We start from the raw sequence: 24,441 nt of genomic DNA, 5'->3' as shown, positions 1-24,441 counted from the left end.
ATTGTAAAAAAAAAAAGTAAAAAAAATGGAAAGATCTGTTCTCTGTCGTTGATCCCAACAGAATTCTCGATTTTATAAAAGCCTTTGGCCTTTACAGTAAATTATAGATGGCGTTATTTTAAGAATTATTTAAGGTATTATTTTGAAACCGAGATTTTACCACAAATTTTAACATTTTAATCGAAATTTTGATCTAAACCAAGCCGTGCTGTGAATTGTAGTGAATGCGTCCAACTTCAGTGCCGTGCGCTCATATTATGACCAGGCGCAGTTGCGAGCGCCGTTAAACTCTTACTAAACTAACTTATCAATTTGCCAGTCTGAACCCGAAATTGCGCGCCTTTCTCTTTCTTCTGACACTATTGGCTGAAATTAGGTATCAATGTTGGCCACATTTTTCAAGACGGCCACGCATTGTCGAGGAGAAACGATGGCACTTATAATATGACCATACTGCGTTGCAAGTGCAGTAAAACTCTTACTAAAAAAAACTAAAACTAAAACTAGAGGGAAAAACGTAGTTGCCTCGCTTAGACAGTGTCATTATTATGTGTTTTTTTTAAATTAAAAAAAAATAAATAAAAAAACACAAGCAAGGATGGAAGTGGGAAGTGGTCCTTTGCACAAGTGATTGTCTTGGACAGGTGGCCGTTAGAGCAGGTTCGACTACATAACGGTATAGTGTCAGGTGGTTATAGCAGGGAGTCAGGGTTCCATTTTCAGACAGTTAAAAAACAAAACAAAAAAAACCAACAAAAAAACAAAAAAACATGTGGTTCTTTTTACCTTATATCGAAAAGCAAACTAATTATACCACCGGCGTCTGTGGTGTAGCAGTTAGGCACTTCGCTATCGCACGCAAGAGACCCGAATTCAATATTTCCTGAGTGGGGAGAACATTGTTGTTCTGTACGTCGGTAGTTTTTCCGCTGGGATACTGTATCTCTCTCAGCCCGGGTTGGCCCTGATAGGTAGGGTCAGAAGCCCACCCCCTAAATGATCTAAACTGTGTCGATGGTAGTATAAAAATATCTTCATTAAACACACGCATACACACACACACACACACACACACACACACACACACACACACACACACACACACACTATACAGGTATGCACACTATTTTGAGCACTTTTTTCTATGACTGAGAAATTATATGTCATTTTGCTCATATTGGCAAATCGTTACCTTAGAATTACACACTTCTGTCGGACATTTTTTGCCGCTTTGTGTTACTAAGACCATGAGGTCAAAGACCAAATAAATACATTTGCATTCTATCTCTGCTCTATCAAAATCGTAAGATTATTCTCAGTCGTTATCAAGATATTCAAAGAATTGCATTCGAAAAAGCTTGACACGTTGTGAAGCTCAATTAAAAAAAAAATTACATCAAATTTCTCGAAACTAGGTATTGAGCAGATAGAAGTTGGCACCTTTGAGGTAGCGAAATAACAGTGCTGGAGAGATAGGTCTTTGCTCACCTCCAAGTACCTACGTGTTGTGACCTTTGGAGTGAAATATTAGAGGTGGCATTTTTCTTTCTTCCTTTTATTATTTCTTTCTTTCCTTCAGTCTTTCTTTCTCTCTTATTTTTCATGTATTTATTTTCTTTTTCTTTCTTTCTGTCTTTTTTTCTTTCTTTCCTTCCTTCCTTCTTTCTTTCTTTTTCTTTCTTTCTTTCTTGGGCATGTACAGAATCAGAGAGATCTATGCAATAGTAATTAGTTTCGTTTGGGGGAAATAGTACTTTCAAAACATAATTAAATACATGTAATGTATCGTAAATGCGTGACCTCCGTTTAAAGCGTCACTAGGATTGAACAAGTGGGTGTTGTGCTTAAAAAACGACCGAGGTAAAAAGTGTCATGTCAGCGAATTGATTTGCGTTTTCCCCACCCCAGTACGATATCAACAATCTGCAAGTCAAATTAAACTACAATGTGTCCCAGAAAGAGAAAGATAGAGGTATATATTTTTAGCGACCGTATCTTATAATAGAGCATCAGAATCTTAAATATTCATTCTCGTTAAATTCTGTTCGATAACTGTTGACTGGCCCATCCAATTTGTAGGTCCGATTCGATCAGGTAGTACAGTACCCACGAGTCAGTGACGAGCCGAATAAATGTGTACAGTACTCTATTCTTAGAGAACAAAATCATTGCTAAAATTAGTACATGTAATAAGTTTTCACTGGCAGTATTAAAAATGGACTCTTTTAAAAAGCGTACCATTTGTGTTTGTAGTAGGCCTATGACTCAACAACTGATAGCCTATTTTCCTCTGTTGATAAAAGTAAAAGTCATCATGTCCAGGAAAGTTTCAGATAACAATATTAATATAGCGGTGGGTCACCGAATCACAAATTAAAGTCCAAAAGAGCAATTCAAGTAAGTGATTTTTTTAAACGTTCAGGCTGTTCAAGGTGACACACTTATGTCTAAAAGCTCTCTCGCTCTATCTCGATGTTCTTTCTAACACATACAGACTTCAACATAAGTTTAGGACCACTTGCAAACACTCTGAGTGGTCTTCTTGGGTCGACCTGCACGTGGGCGTTCTTGGACTGATCCAGTGGCTTGATGGCGCTGCTTTAGGCGGACAATGACAGAGTCTGACACTGCAAGCCTTCTGGCAACTTCTCGGGGTTCAACTCCATCCTGCAGCCATGGCATAGCTCTGGCACGATCAAAGTTTCTCAGCTTTTGTCTTGAAGACATGCTGATGCGATACTGGATTTTGCGCAAACGGCGGCTTTTATTGTCACCAATGTGAGCACAGTTCGAGAACAAACGTCCGTTTATGACGTGCACCAGAAAATTTAACTGATGATTGTCCGTGGTGTCGCACACACATCGATACATAACAGCAAAAATTGGCTAAAATTCCCCGAAGAATTCCGTGCTGCACGTGGCGGTTTTGCCCATTTTGGAAGCTTTGCAGTACGCGTTGGTAACCCATTAACACTTTCAGAGCAAACAATTTTGAAATACTCCATGCTGTCTTTTCTTTTTCGGATAAAAAAAAGAAATCAGGGCTGTCTGTCAAGGTGGTCTTTAACTTATGTTGAAGTCTGTATATATTGCACAGACTCGGTCTCTCTGTTTTATTTCTCTCTCTCTCTCTCTCTCTCTCTCTCTCTCTCTCTCTCTCTCTCTCTCTCTCTCTCTCTCTCTCTCTCTCTCTCTCTCTCTCTCTCACTCTCTCTCACACACACACACACTCTCTCTCTCTATGTGTTTCAACTCTGTTTCAACTTTCTGGCCCCCCCCCCCCCCTTCTCTCTCCTTCTCATCCCCTCAGTCTTCACTCGGAAAATAAACTAAATACATGTATAACTAACTTTGCCACTTGCAGACGTTCATTGTTTTATCATTGAGTTTTAGTTATGTCCAGTTAATCAGTTATGAAGAAAGATCTCCAACCCCCACCCCCCAAAAAAAATAATTTTTTTTTTAAAATCTTAAAAATAAAAAATTACCGCCCCCTCCCGAAAAAACAAAACAAACAATCCCCAAACAAACAACAACAAAATACCCCCCTCCTCGCATAAACAAAACATACAAAACAAATCCCAAACAAAACAAAAACAAAAAAGAACAACAACATAAAACAAACAAAAACAAAACAAACCCCCAATAAAACATGACAATGCACTAGCAGACCATTGCGAGTGTCACAGACAATAATCTCTATCTGTACATACATGTACGAGATTATATTTGTGAGAAAGTTCGTCACTTTGGCCGCCTAAAACTTCGGAATCACTTAACTTTCGAATTTGACATTTTTAAAGGTGGTTCAGAATCATTAAAAGGGTGCTCAGTTCTACATTGTATTGAGGAGCCTGAAGTAATTGTTATCAATGACATTTCTCTCCAGCACTGTTATTTCGCTGCTTCAGAAGTACAAACTTATTGCTATATATACGTCGTCCCAGAGAGTTGAAAGCTTGAACTTTAATGGCAATTTTTTGGCAACTTTTGCCACTTTTTGTGACAACTTTTGGACAAAAAAAAATTGGCAACGAACGTAGATGCTAGATTGTAGTTTGATTTTCAGATTTTCATCAAGAGGCCATTGTAAACAAGCGAGGTTTCCGTTTAATAGCCGTGTGCATTGTTTCCACACCTTTAAAATTCTGGAGTAATACAACCACGAAAGCGGAGAGAATCAATCTGTACATCACTAGATCTAAACCTTCTAAGTTTTTGCATCTCTCAGGATTTATTGCTCCATTCCAGTTGAGTGTAATAGTAGGCCAATGACTTTCAGTTGATGTTAATGCATCGACCATTCCTTTCAACGAAAGGGGCGCCACCCAGCTAGTATATTATATTTGTAAAAGTCCCCACTTTGGCCACCTAAAACTTCCGAACCACTCAACTTTCGATTTTGACAAAATTTATGGCGGTTCAGAATCATTTAAAGGGTGCACAGTTTTATTAAGGAGCCTGAAGTCACTGTAGTTTAATTTTCAGTTTCTCATTAGTTTCGTTTAGATCTGTTCTTGGGAAATTCCGTCTTCCAAATCGCCATTGTAAACAAGTGTGGTTTTCGTTCACTAGCCTTGCGCCTGATTCCATACCTTTGAAATTCTGGAGTGTACAATCGGCTGGTGGCAGAGAGACGTCTCTTTCTTCCCGCGACACCCAAAAGGGTATAAGCGGCGGATTCAAATAAAAGTAAAGCATTTTATTTTTGTTTTGAGAGTATCGATCTAAACCTGATTTTTTTAGATCTCTCTAGATTTATTTTATTGCTCCTTTCCAGTAGAGCGTAAAAATATAGTAGGCCAATGACGTTCAGTTGAAGTTAATGCACCGATCATTCTTTTCATCGAAAGGGGGCCCAGCTAGTAATATAAATATGTGTCGTCGTGTATTCACTTAAAAATAGCAATAAATATAATGATATGGGGACTTTATTCATATTCGCCCAACCTGCATCTTTGCTGCTATGTCCAGGTCATTGTGGACTCTGATACCTTTTGTTTGTTTTGTCTAGTATATATATATATATATATATATATATATATCAAAACGTGATCTCGTTGTGCTCTCTAATTGCGAAAGACGAAATGGCTCCGTGGAATGTTTACCTTAGATTACTCTCCCAAATTCGCTCATCATAGTAGACAGTCATGATAACCGATGACAGCACAGACAAAATGTAACACAAACACCAGACATAACAACGTACTGGGTGGTTGGCGGGTGCTCTGGGCATAACAACATACTGGGTGGTTGGCGGGTGCTCTGGGCATAACAACATACTGGGTGGTTGGCGGGTGCTCTGGGCATAACAACATACTGGGTGGTTGGCGGATGCTCTGGTGGGGTTTGCTCCTTCTTTCATATATCAAATACATCTATTAGACCGTTCTTAACTTTCCTCCTTCTTTATAGTGTTTGTTACTTTCTTATGACAACTCTTGCTTTAGTAGACGTTTAACGGCGTTTGCAACTGCATAAGGTCATATGAGCGCCAGAATATTAGAGGTGTTACAAGAGAGTAACAAACATAAAAAAGAAGGAAGAGAGACGATAGATGTTTGATAGGAAAGAAGCAAACCACACCAGAGCACCCGCCAACCACCCACTTGTAACAACTCTAATCTTCGGCACCTATATATGGCCTTATTGTGTTGCAAATACTGTAAAACTTTTACTAAAAGATAAAACAAGATATAATACAAAGAGCGGACGCGAAGGAAAGAAATTGTTGCTTGTCCGTTGTGGTCATGGAGACTATCTAGTCAACGTGGGGTCGAGGAATGGTCAGGCCGATCTACGCCCGGACAGCTCTGTCACAATGTGGACAGAGGATGGTGGCAGGGGCAAGGAGGAGGAAGTGGAAGAGGAAGAGGAAGAAGAAGAAGTAGAAGAAGAAAAAGAAGAAGAAGAAGAAGAGAAGAAGAAGAAGAAGAAGAAGAAGAAGAAGAAGAAGAAGAAGAAGAAGAAGAGGAGGCGGAGGAGGAGGAGAAGAAAAAGAAAAAGAGGAGGAGGAGGAGGAAGTGAAAGCCTGGTCTGTACAAATACACACATGACCCCCGCGCTTTACAACGGATGGTTAGAGTAATAAAGAGAAAGACCAATAAAAACAGAAACAACAGAGGGAAAGTAATAATAATAATAATTAGTATTTGTATTAAATTGTATAGCGCATGTCCCCACTCGAAAGCAAGCTCTAGGCACTTTTTACACTACATTGTATATTAAGTAAAGAAGTAGGGCCTACCAGTGACGCCCTCCAGACACCCGTTAAGAGGTAAGATCTTCAAATTTGACAACCATCTCATAAGAGCATCGCCATCTATGTGTAGAGGTATTATACTATATTATCATCATTAGAGTGAAGCTCATCTTCTGTTGGTGAACTATGCATCTAATCATTACCTTGTTACCTTGTGTGTGTGTGTGTGCATGCGCGGGGGAGCGCGTGCGTGCGTGAATCTTTGCGTTGCAAAAATGACACAACATTAGCAAAGAAGACAAAGCAGCCTGTAAGACAGAGATTTTACTTCTCTTGCTCAAATATTTTATTGAGTACTTAGTGATGGAACAACATCTACATGGTTCTGCTGTCTCTCAGCCTTAGCCAGAGCATCATCACGCCGTTGTCTTGCACATGTTCAAATAAAAACAAGAAGTTGGCTTCAAGAACCAAACACGATAGAAGGAATAAATATATATACTATATAGCTGAGGGACGACATTCCATGATCAAACTCGACCAACACAAAATTTTTCCCCAGTGATTAAATGGGCAGAACATGATTTAGTAAGGGCTAAACAAAACTACCAAAACGTCTCACTTCTTTTCATTTCGCGAGAAAATACAACCAAACACTTAGCAAATACAATGTACAAGCTTGCCTGGAGCTACTATCAATCCTATTTCAATACACAGCAAGCAGCACAAATTAGTCATCGAAAACCGTAAAAAACCTTGGAGGAACAAACTCCCTACAGGCTGTAAAGCGATAAATTTCTCCATCCCAAAATCAATTCAGGACAAACTCCTCAGACTGAGGAAGCCACATATACCTCCATTTATCTGTCCCCGTGGTTTTATGCACCCCGCATAATTTAGCAAAATTTGATTGTTTTTTGCATAATTTCTGATTATTTTCTTTTATCATTCTTTGTTAAAATTAACAGAATCGCATAATTTCATATTTTTGGGCTCAGTTTGCATAATTTCATAATTTTTCTTGCATAAAACTACGGGGACAGATTTATAACAAACTACTACATGTTGACTGCTCAGTGCAAGACTCTATTGTACCTCACTTTTCCAAATGGCGAATGAAGCAGTCAATGAATCTGTCCCCGTGGTTTTATGCACCCTGCATAATTTAGCAAAATTTGATCATTTTTTTGCATAATTTCTAATTATTTTCCTTTATCATTCATTCTTTGTTAAAATTAACAGAATCGCATAATTTCACATTTTTGGGCTCAGTTTGCATAATTTCAGAATTTTTCTAGCATAAAACGACGGGGTCAGATGAATGTATTTTCTGATCTGAACAAGGGAGGTTACACTGAAATCTGAATAAATGACTGTTCCTGACTGTACGGTCGGTACTTAAATGTTGGCCAGTTATTCAGACGCACTAAAGTAAACCCCCCGAAAACCCCAAAACTTAACCTACGGTATCGATCGCTTGTGCTTAAAAATATTTTGTCGAAAAATTCAAATTCTAAATATTGAACCCCTCCCCGCCCAAAAAATTTTTTAAAACACATTATTGTAAGTACAATTGTTGAATTTTGATTTCTGGGCTTATTAATCACATCATTTGAAAAGCTTGCCCAGGATATGTATGGATCTATAAAACAAGGAATACGTGCATGGAGGGGGAAAAAACTGAAGTTCAACAAGAATATATATATAGTAACATGGACATTCTCAGCAAGTCATTTTCTGACCTGTTCAACTTTTATATATATTCCCTTGACAAACGAACATCTACCGTAAAAAAAAAAAGGGGCATGATAGATTTAATTTACATCAGAGTGAAAAACAAAAAACAAATTTTTCTCAGTAAGAAAAGCATAAGTGGAAGTCAGAAGACAAAATATGCACCAAGACATTGAGATAATTTCAAAGACAGAGCACTCTGTCCCCCCCCCTCTCCAGGACACCGGGCAGTGAGGAAAAACATTTCAAGAAGGAAAAGAAAAATTCAGAACACAATTGGCTTCGCGTTCGACGAACCCCAAACTGCGCACGAGGTTTGTCAATCAAAATAACAACAAAGCTGAATTTCAACAAAGGGTGACCCCAGATTGTTACCCAACAAGTGCGAACCAAGACTGCCAATTCTCATAATTTTCCCCTTCTTCTTTACTATGTAAAAACCACAGTAAAAATTATAATTTCAAATCAAAAGGGCCAACTTAAACAACAGGCAGAGCAAAAGGAATGATAGGGCTGTTCTATTGAGAAAGGTGTCAAAACAAAGATCTTTGTCAGCAAGCTCACTGCTTAGCTACACAGATGATAATCATTAGTGACGGGAAAAAAACATCAGTGCATGCTCACAAATGGTGCCTCGTTCTAACCCCGACAAGAACATATCTCTCGTCAAATCCAAACTCCTTTGGGGTGTACACTATTTACAGCTTAACCCTATCCGTACATCGTGTTTTACTATTGTATCCATACGATGTGGGGAACTCTGTGCCACCACTTTCAAAAGAGGAAATTTGCTCGTTAATCCGACCCATACGCTTTGCACAGCAGTCAGTCAAAACGATTTTTTGAGAACAACTGAAAGTTACAAAGAGATCTTCGTACTAGAAGTATTCTAAAATGTGAAGAATACAACCCCGGGGGTACAAAATGACCCCAGGGAGTATAGATAGGGTTAATAAAATCTTGAGGGCATAACCAATGATTCCATGTGACGGAACACAGGTATCGGGTAAACCCAACAGACTGTTCCACAGATAAACAAAACCTACCAAACAATCATTAACGATTGATCAAATCAAAAGAAATTAATTGCATGCGTACACTGTAAACTAGTACACCAGGCATGGGACAACTACGGCCCAGATCCAGCCCATAAGGAGTCTCAGTCTGGGCCAAGAGTTCACTAATATTTAACTGTGAATGTGGCCCATGGTGAGTTGGTAATTTCATAACAAACAGAACAATTCATCTTCAAAAATCAAAATCATCAATAGCATTCTGTCCAGCTTGAAGCAGTAGATTAATATTCATCTTGAGAAATGTCCTTGCTGTTTTAGACTCACTTTTGAGAGCTTGCGTATTTCAACCTATTTCACCCAATTAATTCTCTCCTGCTGTTTCCACAGGTGACAAGGGAGTTAACAGTGAATGAAAAGATGTGGGGAGGGGAAACAACTCAGATAGCTAACAACTGCAATTGATTCCCAAAGAAAAAAAAATGAAACAAAGGCGGGGGGGATGCATACTTGTGAGAAAACAATTCCTCTACATAACAGTGCAGACAAAAGTACATAACCTCTTTGCAAGGAAGAGCATTAAGTGGTAAATAAAAGTAGCTGATCAACAGGCTGACAGGAATATTTTTCCCCCTTCAAAGTTCCCACTCAATATGAATATGATGAGCCAAAACAAAAGCAGATCCTACCCTTAAAACACCCACTTCTGGGAAATCAACAACAGTAAAAGTCCAACTAGTGAGAGACTTTATTCTAAATAATATTACCACAAAAGGACAAAAGAATTGAATGGATTGGCATGACTCTCATAAATCCTCAAATCTCAGTGCAACACACCTGATTTACTACAGCCGCTGAAATAAGACACAGACTAGGAAGGACTACATAAACACCTCTCACATGGAATAACATCAAGAGGCTAGCCCAGGATAGAGAGGAGTGGAGGGTGTTTGTCCGTGGCCTATACCCTGGTGCAGGGTGAGAAAGGCAATGATGATGAGGATGGACAACCTAAACACCTCTCGCGAACCAGATACTGTTGTTCGCCGAACCAGATGTGGCCCGCAGGCCTTGAGTCCGACACTTGTTACTTGCCCACTGTGTTGGGGTCACTGCAGTCAGAACATGTCTATCTCTGCTCTCCCCCCCTCTTCAGGATCCATCCCAGAGTCTGTTTACTTATAGTCTCCATCATGATCTGGTTGGAGATCCGTCGGACTGGTCCGCACAGATGGCTGTGTTTCCCCTCTCCTCTTTGGATCCTAGTGAGAGACTTTATTCTAAATAATATTAACCACAAAGGTACAAAAGAATGGATTGGCGTGACTCTCATAAACCCTCAAATCTCAGTAGGTACAACAAAAGTTAGAACACACCTGATTTACTACAGCCGCAGAAATAAGACACAGACTAGGATGGACAACCTAAACACCTCTCACGAACCAGATACTGTTGTTCGCCGAACCAGATGTGGCCCGCAGGCCTTGAATCCGACACTTGTGCTCTAGTAAAACCATCAAAGTGTGTTCCGCTATAGAGACAAAACCACAAGCTGTGAACTAGCGCTGAGACTCAGCCTGCCATAGAGTCACATTTATCCTTGAATCCTCTTGCTATGCTAAAACAAACTTTGTGTCGCGACACAGTGAAATCAGGCACTCATCAATTTTTGAGCATGGGGAGTTATTGGTATCATGTGAAAGCTGATTTATTTGCCTTGCTTCCAATGAAATAAATATTCATTAAACCTTGAATAGAACTCAATAAGACATCTGCGATTGAAGGAAGTGAGGTCGCCTGGTAGGGCTGGATCCTGCTCGTCAAATTTGAGAGTGGCGATTCGCGATTCAGTCGGCTTCAATGAATCGCGAGTACGCGAGCGCTCGTGGAGCTGTGGCGGAACACCGACTGAAACGGAAGTGTCATATCAACGCCTCTTGGCGAGCGGGAGTTCCACTCTTGCTGTTCCGCCATCCTCTCCCCCCACACCCTTTGTTGCGCTGCTCTATCAACTGACCTCAATTAGTGACCCCCATAAATTCCCCCCCCACCTACCCCAGCATTCCATAAAACAATGGCTCCATAAAATTCCTTCTGTCTATTGGTTGGACCCCGTTCATTTTGTTTTAATAGGGGAGTTGGACTATACCATCTTTTGTAAAAAAAGGGGAGCCATACTAAGTGTTCCGTTCCGTTCTTGCGCTCGTGACTCTACTCAGCAGTAGGTTAAACAAGCCACAAGGTGGTGACAGCGACAGGGGAGTGAATCGGGAATCGTTTGGCGATACTGTTCCGCGTTTCGCTGAAGTGAATCGTGAATCGCGTTCCGCTGAAGTGAATCGTGAATCGCGTTCCGCCGGAAAGAGTGACGATTCAGTTCCGCTCTCGCGCTCGTGAACCAGCCCTATCGCCTGGTTTCAGTGGTGAAATTAGCGAGAAAATGGTCGCCAAAGTTTAGTAACTCCAATAGCTAAAGAATCGTTGAAAACTGAAAAATGATACATTTTGTGCCTTTAATTAATGGTTTTTTTAAGTAAAATTGTTTTATATGGACATAAAATAGGTAAATAAAAAATTTTAAAATTTGATTAAAGTAAAGGTTCCAAACTGGCGGAAAAATGCCTGTTTCTCTGATTTCGTTATTTTGACCAGTGCCCGATTTCACCATGCTGCCTCACATTTGTCATCCTTCTCAAAATCAATAGTCACAAAGGTCACATTAGGGGAAAACTACTGTGCTATGAATCAGGCTCTGTTAAAAAAGTTCTCGCTTTTATGGGTTTCGCTAAACATGAGAAACCACTGTACACAGTAAAGGAGTAAGCCAACCTAGTGGATCCTGACATTCAAAATGCAAAACTTCGCCCTGGCATTTGACATGAAACAACATACACACACACACTCATTCGTTACATCATATGAAGAAGTAAGTCTCTGAGAATCTTTTCCCCAATGAAATTATGATTAGCATCCACTGTTGAGAACAGAAATAAATACCCAAACACTCACACACATTATTCTTCCCTCAAAATGCATGAAAAGGGGAACAAAAAGAAAGAGCTATAAAAGAAAGCGGGGAATACAGAACCTCATAAAATAAGTACATTCCCAATGCTTTAAATAAAATAGATAAAAAAATGTCTGCCTCATGTACTAGCAATTTTTGCCTTTCAATTTGTCCCACAGCTTGCCTATATATTATATGTAGAAAAAAAAAGTTCCTTAACATCTTCAGATCCGGATTCATCAACTTTGATGAATGAAACAACCTCAAGATCTATAAACAAAGAACTAATTCTCTCATTCACGCTCGAAGTACATGTTATGTTCATCATGAGCTGCCGTGTGGCCAACAGGATCTTACCAGCCCGGCATGATGGGCGGGATCTTAAACTTTGGTACGAGATTGCAGTCTGTTGTTGATGTAATCCTTCTTTCAATACAGTACAGTAATGTTACAGTACGAAACCCCTTCTTTCAATACAGTAAGGTACTGCTAGACAGGTAGAACCTCTTTCTTCCAAGGTAATGTTACAGGTAGAACCTTTCTCTCAATACAGTAAGGTAATGTTACATTATAGGTAGAACCTCTTTCTTCCAGGTAATGTTACAGGTAGAACCTTTCTTTCAATACAGTATGGTAATGTCACAGTAAGAACTTCCTTCTTTCATAGCAGTAAGGTAATATTACAGTAAGAACTTCCTTCTTTGAACACAGTAAGGTCACAGCAGAACCTCCTTTCAATACAGTAAGGCAATGTTACAGGCAGAACCTCCTTCTTTCTATACAGCAAGGTAATGCTACAGGTAGAACCTGTTTCTTTCAAGACAGTTCAGCAATGTTAAAGATAGAATCTCCTTCTTTCAAAACAGTAAGGTAATGTTACTGGTAGAATCTCCTTCTTTGAACACAGTAAGGTTACAACAGAACCTCCTTTCAATACAGTAGGGTAATGTTACAAATGGAACGGCCTTCTTTCAATACAGTAAGGTAATGTTACAGGTGGAAATGCCTTCTTTCAATACAGTAAGCTTACAGTAGAGCCTCTGATGTAATGGCCACATCCGGTAACACTAACTTGAGGTGGGAAGGAGAGGCAGGAACACAAACTCCTTGAACATCCAAGGTCCAAGAAAGCCCAGATGGCCACTACGAACCATGGTTACTTGCCCAGCAGGCCAGCATGATTAGTAGACTAACAGTGCGCCCAGTCATACTTGACAAGAGCTTGACAAAGATAATCTATGACAATACTTTTATGACACATTCTCAAGGTGCCAAAGCAGATCCTTTATTATGAATTAAGAACAACTTAAGAAATAAAAACATGAAAGAAAAACAAATTACAAAAAAAAAAAAAAACCTTTATAAAACTGAAGCCCTAAAAAAAAGAAAAAAAAGATCCCATCCAAAACTACCATCACAAAGTCAGGGTTATGTTTTACATGGGCTTACTACACTTTAAAAAATGTCTGGGGGGGAAAAAACAACCCCAAACCCCCCAAAAACCCATGACAGCCATTACCAGTGCAACATTTTTCAACACTTTCACAGGAGCCATGTAGAAATGCTGCCAAAATGTAAGCCCCTTTTTGCCATTTATGAGAACACCATGCTTAGAAAAGAGGGGGGGAAATATTCTGTATTGCAACAAAAATCCTTTCATTGACAAACATCAGACTTATTATTCATCTGTTCACGGTTTATATTACAGTCACAGTACTCAGAGTACGACACACTCTTCTTTCCCCCACAGTAGACCCATCAACAATCCAGTATTTATTTGTTTTTGTCACTGCTTGACAGCACAACAAGAAATCAGAAACGTCTGTAGCAGGCCAAAAAGTACCCTAAGATAAGATAAGCCTGACAGGGCATTCTGCAGCTTCGGAGCCATTCTTAGGTCATTTCCAGCGATGAGCGGTAGTAGGGTTGAGACAGGGAGCGCATTTGATTGGTGGAGGGTCGCAGGGGCTTGCAGGCTTTCAAAGCCTCCGGCCATCGCTTGTGGTAGTGGTCAAGCTTGAGATGCTTAACGGTGACCAGGCGACCTGGGAGGGGAAAATAGCAAGTAAAATGGTATAAGTATAAGTTTTAGTTTTAGTAGAGTTTCTACTGCGCTCGTAACTGCATAAGGTCATATGAGTGCCAAGGGGTGGATGCCAACAGAGAATTCCAAGCAGGGAATCAGGCTTATTCTGCTCACCTCTCTCTAGTTTCAGCAGCACAAAGTCTGCTTCGACTATCAAAGCACCCCGGAAATAGTGGGCCACAAGAGAGTGACAAATATACAAAAGAAGTAGAGGGAAATGACGATAGAAAGGATAAAGAAAGAAAAAGCAGCAGTTCCGTGTATGCAGTCCAGGCACAGTTATGAGCATGACATTGATGAATCAGCCCATTTACAACTCTACTAAGCATGAGAACATATTAATGTCCCACCTTTGGGAATGGCCTACTGACACTTCAGTCAGTAGCACCACCCCGAGGGGCGTATAAGTTTAATGCCCCTACCAACACTATTGTTATTTAAAAAGCAGGACATCCGACCGAAGAAAGGGCCTAGCCAAATAGGAAATTCGTGTAAAGTGCTGTTCCCAAGGACACAACATTGGACAGAGCTGAGACTCGAACCCCCTGAACCCACAATAATGGGTCCGGTAGCCTAACCACTACGCCTACCTGAAGGGGAGGGGAAAGGATGGATGTAAACTAAAGAGTCAAAAGTTTTACATCATTTTACAGCACTTGTTACATTATTCAAATGTGGTTTACAGCCAGTGTGCAGCACAACTACGGTCACATTTCACTCTAAACAGATTCAGACAAGAGTTACGTAGAAGAGAGTAAAAGAAGTACACTACATCAGAATGCGTATCAAGCACTCACACCAACATTGTCCACTTATGTAGCTCAGATCACTCCACAGAGAAATTGCTAGCACTTAGCATAGGAAATGTGTCAAAGAATCAAGCTCATAGTTCGTACAGTTTGGCTGCTTACGTAGCCAAACCAAAACCCAGATGAATGAAAGCATTATACAGAGATATGAACAATTTATTTGTGTCCTATTTTGAAAGAAGATGAGCGAAAGTGAAAAAAAAAGCACAAAGACAAAGCATGTTGACTGACCATCGAACCACCAGCCATGTAGAGCCAGCCTCGCTTTGCCTGCCGCCTCCAGACTGGAGCACTTGAGGTAGACGCAGCCCTCCCGCGACTCCGCATCTACGAAGATGTGAATGATGTGCTCAATGTTCTTGAGTTTCTCCAGCACGGCATCCACCACGTTGGCCTCCCAGTCGTCTTCACTTTCACTGGGATGTGGGGAGAGAAGACGACGATGAAAAAAAGATAATACAAGAATTTTTGCTGGGAGGAAACCAGAAATAAGCTCCATCACATGTGATACTCTGGTGCCAGTTATAAAGAACATCAACACTACACCACAAGTCATTTACATGCAGCTTTATAGAAATATTGGCAGATAAAAAACAACAGACAATACATAACTCTTTTGATCTAATATCATCGAAATTACAGAATTAGAATATTTGATAAAGAGTAATTACCTTTCGACATTTTACTCACAAAGACAAAAAAGTAAGGGCATACTCTGTGCAAAAGACAGAGAAGGAAAAAAGGAGAGGAAAACTGAAGATAGCGATAAATGGAACACATTAACAAAATTTATGTCAAGCAGAACCAGAAACGCACTGAAGTAGAGTAGAATCCCCTCCGTCAGATAAACAGAGCAAGGTCATGGACAACATGTGTCAGACAGGTTGAGGCAGGGGCTAAGAAAAACTTTAGTTTTTTTAGTTTTAGTAGAGGTTTTACTGCGCTCGCAACTGCATAAGGTCAGATGAGCGCCAAGGGGTGGATGTTAACAGAGAAGTCCATACAGGGAATCTGACTTACTCTGCTTACCTTTCGCTCAAACAGCACAAAGTCTGCTTCAACTATCAAGGCACCCCGGAAATGGGTAGTCACAAGAGTGTGACAAACATACAAAAGAAGTAGAGGAAAATGACGATAGTAAGGATTAGGAAAGAAAAAGCAGTTCTCTGTTGTAGTTCAGGCACAGTTATGAGCATGACATTGTTGAATCAGCCCATTTATAATTCTAGTGTGCATAAGAACGAGAAATATCCCCCCTTTGGGAATGGCGTACAGACACTTCAGTCAGTGGCACCACCCGGGGGGATAAGAAAAACTGACAAACACTTGGCCACAACTTGAGAAAGACGCACATGACAAGACTCTTTTGCTGATGAATAAATGATAGATTATTGATGACCTATGCTCTGTGTGGGGTAAAAAGGCAAAGCAGATCATTTAAAAGAAATATTTGTTGTTTGAGATACAAAATTGAGGAATCCACCGAAAGAAATACAAAACGTTTTAATAAAATTAATCCATTAACATTGAAATTGGGGATTAACAGATTAGATTTGTAAGGCAGAACAGAAACCAATGGTTAGGTGAGTGTGAAAAAAAACAAACAAAAAGAAATATAGTCCCAACGTCCCACCTGGCATGTTCGCTGCCGCCCACTTGTCGGGACACCCTGGCACAGAGCATGAAACCGATTTAAAGTGTATTGTAATCACTGACATTACCAATAAAAACTAACAAACAAAATTCAGATTCCACAGGGACTCCATTTCTTTTAACACCAGAAGGGGCACAAAAACAATAGGTGAAAGGGAAGTACACCCCTCAGTGCCTTCACATGTCATGATAGTCATTGCAGTCTCAACTAACCATTTTTCTAGTAAAGTTAATTTCTCTTCCCTCCCCCCCCCCTTTTTTTTTTAACCATTTGAATTGATTAATTGCTGCTGGCTCAGTGTAAAAGAAATATGTTACCATCATTTGTTCACAATATAAACACAGATTTTTGGGTAAAATTTTAGTTGGCAGTTGTATTTCGCTTGCACTTGATCTAGTGTGCAGATCCAGGTCAGTGTGGGGGTCACAGTAGGAGAGAAACACTGACATTCAAATTCAAGGACACACTATTTTCATATTCTGGGGCCTATTTTTTTTAAAACAAAATAGAACTCAATCCTTTTTGCATAATTATGCACTGTCAACCAGTGGTACCACCCACCCATTAAATGGCAATGTCCATCCATGGGGAACAAAAAATGGTTTATTGCAGCAGGAATTTGGTGTTTTGAGAGGGCTGAGAGAATGATGAATATAATGTACGCACTGATCAACAAGTTGGAAGAGATTTAGAAGAAATAAAGCATGACACCGATAAAACTTAAGACACACCACTAAGGCCTTTAATTATGAGAAAAAAACAACAAAAAACCCAAACCAATGACACTATTTCTAACTTTGCCTGCTTTCAGTAATTTTTTTTTGGAGGCTTATTGGTAACTTATCTTTATATTTTTTGACAACACAGGCATTCAAATTCTGAAATTTCAATAGCCTGTTCTGTATCACAGACGATATCAAAGACATTGTAAACACTAAACCATCAGTACGCTTACGATATAGAGCAAGACATCAGAGAATAGTCATTTTGTACTAAGAGCCCAAAACTTTATTAAACTTCTCATTAATTGATGATACTTACACATTACTATCAAACATATTGCGTATCTTAAGGCATGGAGTGGGACTGTACATTCTTTGATTTGAGTTGCTGTCATTCATCTCTCCAAAGGCTGTGAAAGAAACAAAAGTATAAAAAAAACTATGACAGCTGAGGACAGCAGGGGTATAGGAAACAATCAATAATGCAGTGTTCTGGGTTCTTACACTGTTATGGTGGAAAAATGTCGGGTGTGATGTTAACTTTGTGGTTAAATGGAACTGGAATTCAGATTGATACCAATGTTGAGAGTCTGTTTAGTCCCATATCTTTTGGTATTTGACTTTGTGGCTGAATTTTTTGCATTTTTATCATATCTAACTTTAAGAATTCCACTCATCAAAATCCTAGTTGCCACAAAGTACGGCCAAATAAATTTACACCTAACAGCAGCATTTACAAATTTCACAAGGGTAAAATAGGGCAAAATATCAAAACATATTATATCTAAATTCGAGTCACAAATCTTAGAAGCTTTTCATGTTCAGCTTTCGACATTTAAGAGGGATTCTAAGGATCGGATACAGGATGACTTAAGGAAAACTAAAATGAACTGCTCATAAGGAATCAAGGATTCACTTATGCACAACACAACAAAGGCACAGTACATTTCTTTCACACATTCTGTATCATCTCACCACACCCAAACAGCATTCCGAAATTTTTGCTTCTCCACCTTGGCAAAAACTCATAAATTTACATTGTCTTACATTTAAAGGACAAAGGAAGGCATGCAGGCCACTATAATCAATTTTATCATTATGACAGATTTAAGAATCATTTTTACTTACAACACACAAGATTTCAAAATTCAAATATGAGGGTGTCAAGACCGAAAAGCCAAACAATCTCAAAAACAAAATGGCTCAAAACAAAAAGGATACAACTCAGTAATTCAAACACACACACACACATAAGAGTAAATCTCCATTTAAAATATCAATGGAATTGATATTATAATCATTCAATTGTTCCAGATATCTGGAATTTTTTTTTTTTCTCTAGAAAAGCAGAGTCCCCTTGACGTAGGAATCTACGTGTACACACCTTGGCCTTGCCAGATCTTGCCATTATGAGATGTAGGCTGTCAAAGAAGAGAAAAAGAAGGTGTATCCAACTTGGCAGTCAACAACCTAATGTAAATGTACCTCACTACTCACCATTTTCTCAATTTGAAAAAGGAGGAAAAAATCCACGCTTAAATCGAAAATAAAAAATAAAAACACCCCTGCCACACGCGCGCAAACATTAACAAGTATAAAATAAAATGACACTCTATCAGATCAACAAATCACAGAATAGACATTTTCACCAGAGGCTGATAAAACTAAAGAATTCTAGCCAAAACTGAAAGGTAAAATAAGACCCTTCTACAATTAGCAATTGACAAAATGTACCACATCCTTGTATTCTAGGATGAGACACTACATCCTCTTACCGGTAACCACTGCCAAACTTCAAATTCATCCCCGTGAATCAATCGAGTCTCCAGACGAATACGGGACTCGTTCGCAGCAATGAACTCGAAGGCCTTCTCCCAGATTGGTTGAAGCTTTCTCCTGGAACACAAAGACTATATAAGTCAGAAATTTGCTAGAAACTGTATTACGGTCACAAGACAGGTTAATGTGTTTTAGATCTTGTCACTTTGTTATTTTAGCGCCTGTAAAATGGCAGCTTGCACTGTATGCTTCCCAGGAAGTTGAGATTGTTTCGGAATTTTATCAGGTCTGCTGGGGTAATAATAAAGAATAGGTTAAAAGTGCATAGAGTTTGCTGTTGAGCGGGAATTGGGGCTATACAAATGCTATCTATAATTATTTTGATTACTTTGAGGTATTATACACATCCATGCTTGGTCATTGAGTACTTTGAGGTATCATACATTATACAAGCTTGGCCATTGTGTACTTTAAGGTACATTTAAACAGCTTATTGATGTCCTTTCCCATGTTGTCATACCTCTGAGCAGGGGGAAGCAACTGATCTCTGACATGCTGAACAGCTAGGTACAGAGGCTCATCGGAGTCTTCTCCCTTGGTCTGTTCATGGTGATCTTGAAGAATGTCTGAAAATGGAAGACCAATGGAATTCAGAACATTAGACTAAAAATGTAGATTGACATGACAACATATTCTTCAGACAAGGTTTTATTATGAAAAGAATGATGACATATTCAGACCCTCAAAAACATGCTAAATATGTTAACATACTGGTTGGCAGCTATGCACATGAAAATAGTGACTTAAGAGTGTGTGTACACTTGCAACACAATACAGCCATATAAAGGTCGAAGACGAGGTGTTACAAGAGACAGACAAACACAAAAAAGGAGGAGGAATTAGGAGGATAGAAGTTTGATAGAAGGAAAGTAAGAGCAAACCACACCAGAGTATCCGCCAACCACCCATACAAAGGGTCAAACAAGTTTATCTCCTAAATTTGTCAAAATAGAGTTGATAAGTTCATTAAAAAAAAACCCCCACCTATTTACAATCACACTGTTGTTTGCACACTGTCCGACTTACCAATGATTTTCTCTACCATAGCAAAGACCTCCCTCTGTTCCTGCTCCTTACGTCTGAGCCTGTACTTGATGTACATGGAGACCAGCATCATACAGCCGATCACTGACATGAAATAAAATAAAGAGAACAAAATAATAACACAACTTCTAATCTGAATATCATCATACAACAGATCACTGACATTTAGTTTTAGTATGAGTTCCACAGCACTTGCTAGACCTGCATGTGAGCCTCAACCAGATTGTCTGAAAATTTTGCGCAACCCCCCCCCCCCCCCCCACCCCAAAGAGCTTTCGTGGGTGTCATACAAAGGACTTCCGAGTAACGAGCGACCACCCCAACAAACACAACAAAGAAGAGCCCCAACCCTACCCCTAGGCCTACCCCAAAAAAGAACCTGCAACGAGCCTCATGTGAAAAGGCCAGCAAAAGTCCAAATTGAAAAACATTTTTAAAATTAAAAAACCACACTCCAAATCAAACAAGGCTTACAAGGAGCATAATGGCCTACATCTACATATTGCTAGATCTATAAATAATAATAGGGTTTGATACAATAACACAATAGATTCTAGAATTGGAATATGAATCCTCCATATAGATCTAGTAATCTAAATAAATCTAGATCTAGATCTTTTAGAACAAGTGAATAGGATCTAGGAATAGGCCTTGAATTAGAAATCCGTATCCGATTCCGAACAGAGGGGCTCAGCTGAGTCTAGACTTGGTCTAGATCTAGATCTAGATCTTGATTCTAAATAAATAAATAATTCACGCACCTGATGCAAATGCCTTTTACCAACATTAATATTACAGCACAGCCTATGATAGGGTTTGACAAAATAGAATTGGAATATGAATCCTCCATTGAGGTCTATAATGATCTAGAGTATATAAATCTAGATCTAGATTCTATTATCTAAGTGAGTCGGACTGGAATGAATCCACACGATCTGAACAATTGAATTTGTCAACAAAACGAAACTCAAAATGGCCGCTCGAGCACCAAACTGAAAGTAGATAAATTTAGGTCGTCGTCCTTTTTCGTATTCGCATTTCTACTCAGGTTCCGACAATTATGTCGGAAACGCCGACGTCGGCACGAAAACGAAAGTGCCGACAAAGCCGACGGGAGAAAAGGGGGACGCTGGCAGTCGGCCAGGCCTCGCACTTCGCCTGATACAGGTGGGCCTAGCGATAGCATCGGCCGCCTCGCGGGTCGCGTCGCGATTGTCGGATTTCAGACGATTGTCGGCAAACATGCAGGTCTAACTTGCAACACAATAAGGTCATATAAGTGCCGGAGATTAGAGGTGTTACAAGAGGGTAACAAACAAAAAAAAAGAAGGAGAAATCAGGACAAAAGATGTTTGATAGGAAAGAAGGAGCAAACCACATCAGAGCACCCGCCAACCACCAACAGATCACTGACATGAAAAGAAAGGAAATAAAGAGAACAAAATAATAAAACAACTTCTAAAGATCTGAATAGCATCATACATCATGTTTCTTGCAACACAAATAGGCTAAATAGGCCATATAAGTGCTGAAGGTTAGAGGTGTTACTGAGAGTAATAAGTAAAGTAAAGGGGACATTTGGAGGATAAATGTTGGATAAGAAAGGAGCAAACCACACCAGAGCACCTGCCAAAGAGTAAGAGTTTTACCGCGCATGCAACACAATAAGTAAGGTCATAAAAGTGCTGAAGATTAGAGGTGTTACGAGAGGGTAACAAACAAAAAAGGAGGAGAGATAAGGACGAGGGATGTTTGATAAGAAAGAAGTATAAAACCACTCCAGAGCACCTGCCAACCACCCACTGAGAATGTCTAAATCATGCCTAATGCCTGTTTTAAACTTATACTGTTGTTTAAGAGGTCGGAGGGACTTCCAAACTTAATGTCAATCTCTAATGGACAGAGCCAGATGGGACAAGGGAAAAACCCTTGAACAGCCCAAGATCAAGAACACCCCAATTGGAAAAGGGGGAGTGGTGGTGGTGGTGATGGTGATGGTGGGAGGAGAATGGGGCAGGAGTAAGGCTGACAACATGAATTCAGGGGAAAAAAAAAATCTTTCTTACGTGTGCAAAAGAGGAATACACCATACAATACTGTAGAAAAGGACCTTCTGAGTCGACACCAGAACCCCATGGTAGCCACATCAGATTCCAGCTTTATCACCTCATTGGCAGTCGTAGCGACGCTACCATCTTCCCTCAGAGCCCTGGGAGAAACAAACACAGAACAGAAATATAGAATAGCTGCCCTTACAGTCAAAAAGTATGCTTAGTTTTAGTAAGAGTTTTACTGCACTTGCAACACAATAAGGTCATAGAAGTGCCAAAGATTAGAGGTGTTACAAGAGAGTAACAAACACAAAACAGAAGGAGGAGAGATCAGGACGATAGATGTTCGATTGGAAAGAAGGAGCAAACCACACTTGAGCACCTGTTAACCGCCCACCAATAAGCACGCATACATCAAACAAGGTAAACAGATGTGCATACACTCAACACTATACAGCTCTACATGACATCCATATTGTACACTGCTGTAGATGACAGGCAACATGGTATACAGTTCTACAAACACTTAAAATTGTATACAGCTGTCCATATACTCAACATTGTATACAGCTGTAGATATACTCAACATAATATAATACAATCCATAAACAAACCAACTAATCAGCAATATTCAGATAAAAATTAGATTTTATAATTCGTGAAAAAATGATAAGATAACTTAGATGTAGTCTAAAAAACTTTAAGCAGTTATAAATGTAAAAATTTACCACAGACCATGCACACACACACACACCTTATATTCCAGTGGGGATTGGCAAGAATATGGTCCAGACAGCACTTGTACACGCGTAATGCAGTCTGCAACAAACAGAACACAAGCCTTTCTTACAGGTAGATTACAAGCCACATCAAATCAATGGCAAAAAGAGGACTACTAGGATTGCACTTGGAAACCCACGACCCAAACTGTCACTTACAACAAATAGCGAAATCTGTGAAACGCGGAAATCTTTTCTGTTACGGTGTGTGCAAATTTCCCTCTATGTATGTATTTTAACACTTTGAAGTCATACAGCCAGCTGCACAAAATACCCCATCAGGTCACCCAGCCAGGAGAGTGATTGGAATGAGCTTCTCGGGCCTGCGTCAGGTGACCGGAACACATAATTTTCACCGCCGCATTATTGTACAGCTGGCTGTGCGACTGCAAAGTGTAAAGTACAAAGAATTAGAATAAAGTACGAGAAAAAATTCGGGACTTGAAAATCTATTCGCAGTGTGCCTGCTAGACTGTATTTCCCCATAATATTCACCAGAGTTCACAAATCCAAAACAATTCACAAGATTAGATCTACATAAAATTAGTTTTTCTTTGCACAGAAGTAACATGACCTGCAACGGTCAGAATATTCATCAAAGATGAAATACTTGGGTATTTTACACAACTCAGGGCTGACAGGGAAGATGAGAAAAATCTTCCCTCTTGTTGTAAGGCATGGAGCAGGGACTAAAATTAAAAAGAGGATTATTCAAATTGAAAAGTAGCCTCCCTCGAAAATCAAGAGACCCAAAAGGTGGACTTCCAACAAAAGATTCAACAGCTTTTATAGCCAAAGACTATAGAGCAGAGATATCAACATTACAACTTGTCCTGACCGGCTAACAAAATCCTTAACCTCCTCATGACATAGGGTCAGTTCGTGCTTCACCGAGCAGTTTGGGAATACCAGGGACACAGAGTAGCGCTAGATTTAATGGTCAGTTTCCTGTACTTATTTGTATTACTTAGATCTGGTTTGCAAATACTACTAACTATATCTAAAAGGAAAAAACTTTTCTGTACAGAAAAAATCTTCCCGAAAGTGAATCTGTGATGAGTTTTACGAAATGCATCTAACAGAAGCAGTACGCAGAATACAGACCTGCCACTCTAAGAAATCTAAATATCAGAATCTCAGGGGGAAAAATTGGGATTTGGTTTAAAAAATCGGGATCAGTGACATATCACCAAGGTGACTGCTAAGCTGACTTACTTTAAAAATATGACCTGCAATGCTAATATGACCTGCAATGCTCACATGTGAATTTCTTCTCTGAAATAGAGGGCCTATAAAATATTTCAGGCATTAGTAGAACATGTTTTCAAACACTATCCGTCACGACTTGTAAAATCAAACCTACCTCGTTCAACATGACAACTAAATTGAAAACTACTTAAAATAAATCCCGTCAAAACTTCAAAATGAAGCCATTACAGCTTAAGGGGGGGGGGGGGCTACACCTGGAGGCTATCTCGCTTATTACTGGACCGAATTTTAC

The 24,441-nt window shown here is 39.6% G+C and overlaps 1 protein-coding gene across 2 annotated transcripts in view; it reads right to left on the bottom strand.

Moving 5' to 3' along the window:
* Nucleotides 1-13,204: 13,204 nt before the first annotated feature.
* LOC101851842 (inner nuclear membrane protein Man1) overlaps nt 13,205-24,441 on the bottom strand; it is a 16,838-nt gene continuing 5,601 nt past the window's right edge. Inside the window, exons 5-14 of one of the 2 annotated variants that reach the window (XM_005111829.3) lie at nt 22,916-22,980; nt 22,177-22,319; nt 20,093-20,194; nt 19,527-19,632; nt 19,003-19,123; nt 18,612-18,648; nt 17,547-17,637; nt 16,485-16,520; nt 15,083-15,267; nt 13,205-14,001 (exon numbers count right to left, since the gene is read on the bottom strand). In XM_005111829.3, the coding sequence (XP_005111886.1) occupies nt 13,850-14,001; nt 15,083-15,267; nt 16,485-16,520; nt 17,547-17,637; nt 18,612-18,648; nt 19,003-19,123; nt 19,527-19,632; nt 20,093-20,194; nt 22,177-22,319; nt 22,916-22,980 (1,038 nt within the window). In that variant the 3' untranslated portion in view covers nt 13,205-13,849. The remainder of the gene's footprint in view (nt 14,002-15,082; nt 15,268-16,484; nt 16,521-17,546; nt 17,638-18,611; nt 18,649-19,002; nt 19,124-19,526; nt 19,633-20,092; nt 20,195-22,176; nt 22,320-22,915; nt 22,981-24,441) is intronic. The other variant, XM_013090073.2, reaches the window with a different exon arrangement.

Source organism: Aplysia californica, unplaced genomic scaffold (genome assembly GCF_000002075.1).
Source record: "Aplysia californica isolate F4 #8 unplaced genomic scaffold, AplCal3.0 scaffold01132, whole genome shotgun sequence".
In the NCBI taxonomy this organism is placed as follows: domain Eukaryota; kingdom Metazoa; phylum Mollusca; class Gastropoda; order Aplysiida; family Aplysiidae; genus Aplysia; species Aplysia californica.
This window is presented reverse-complemented; position numbering and strand designations above follow the sequence as displayed.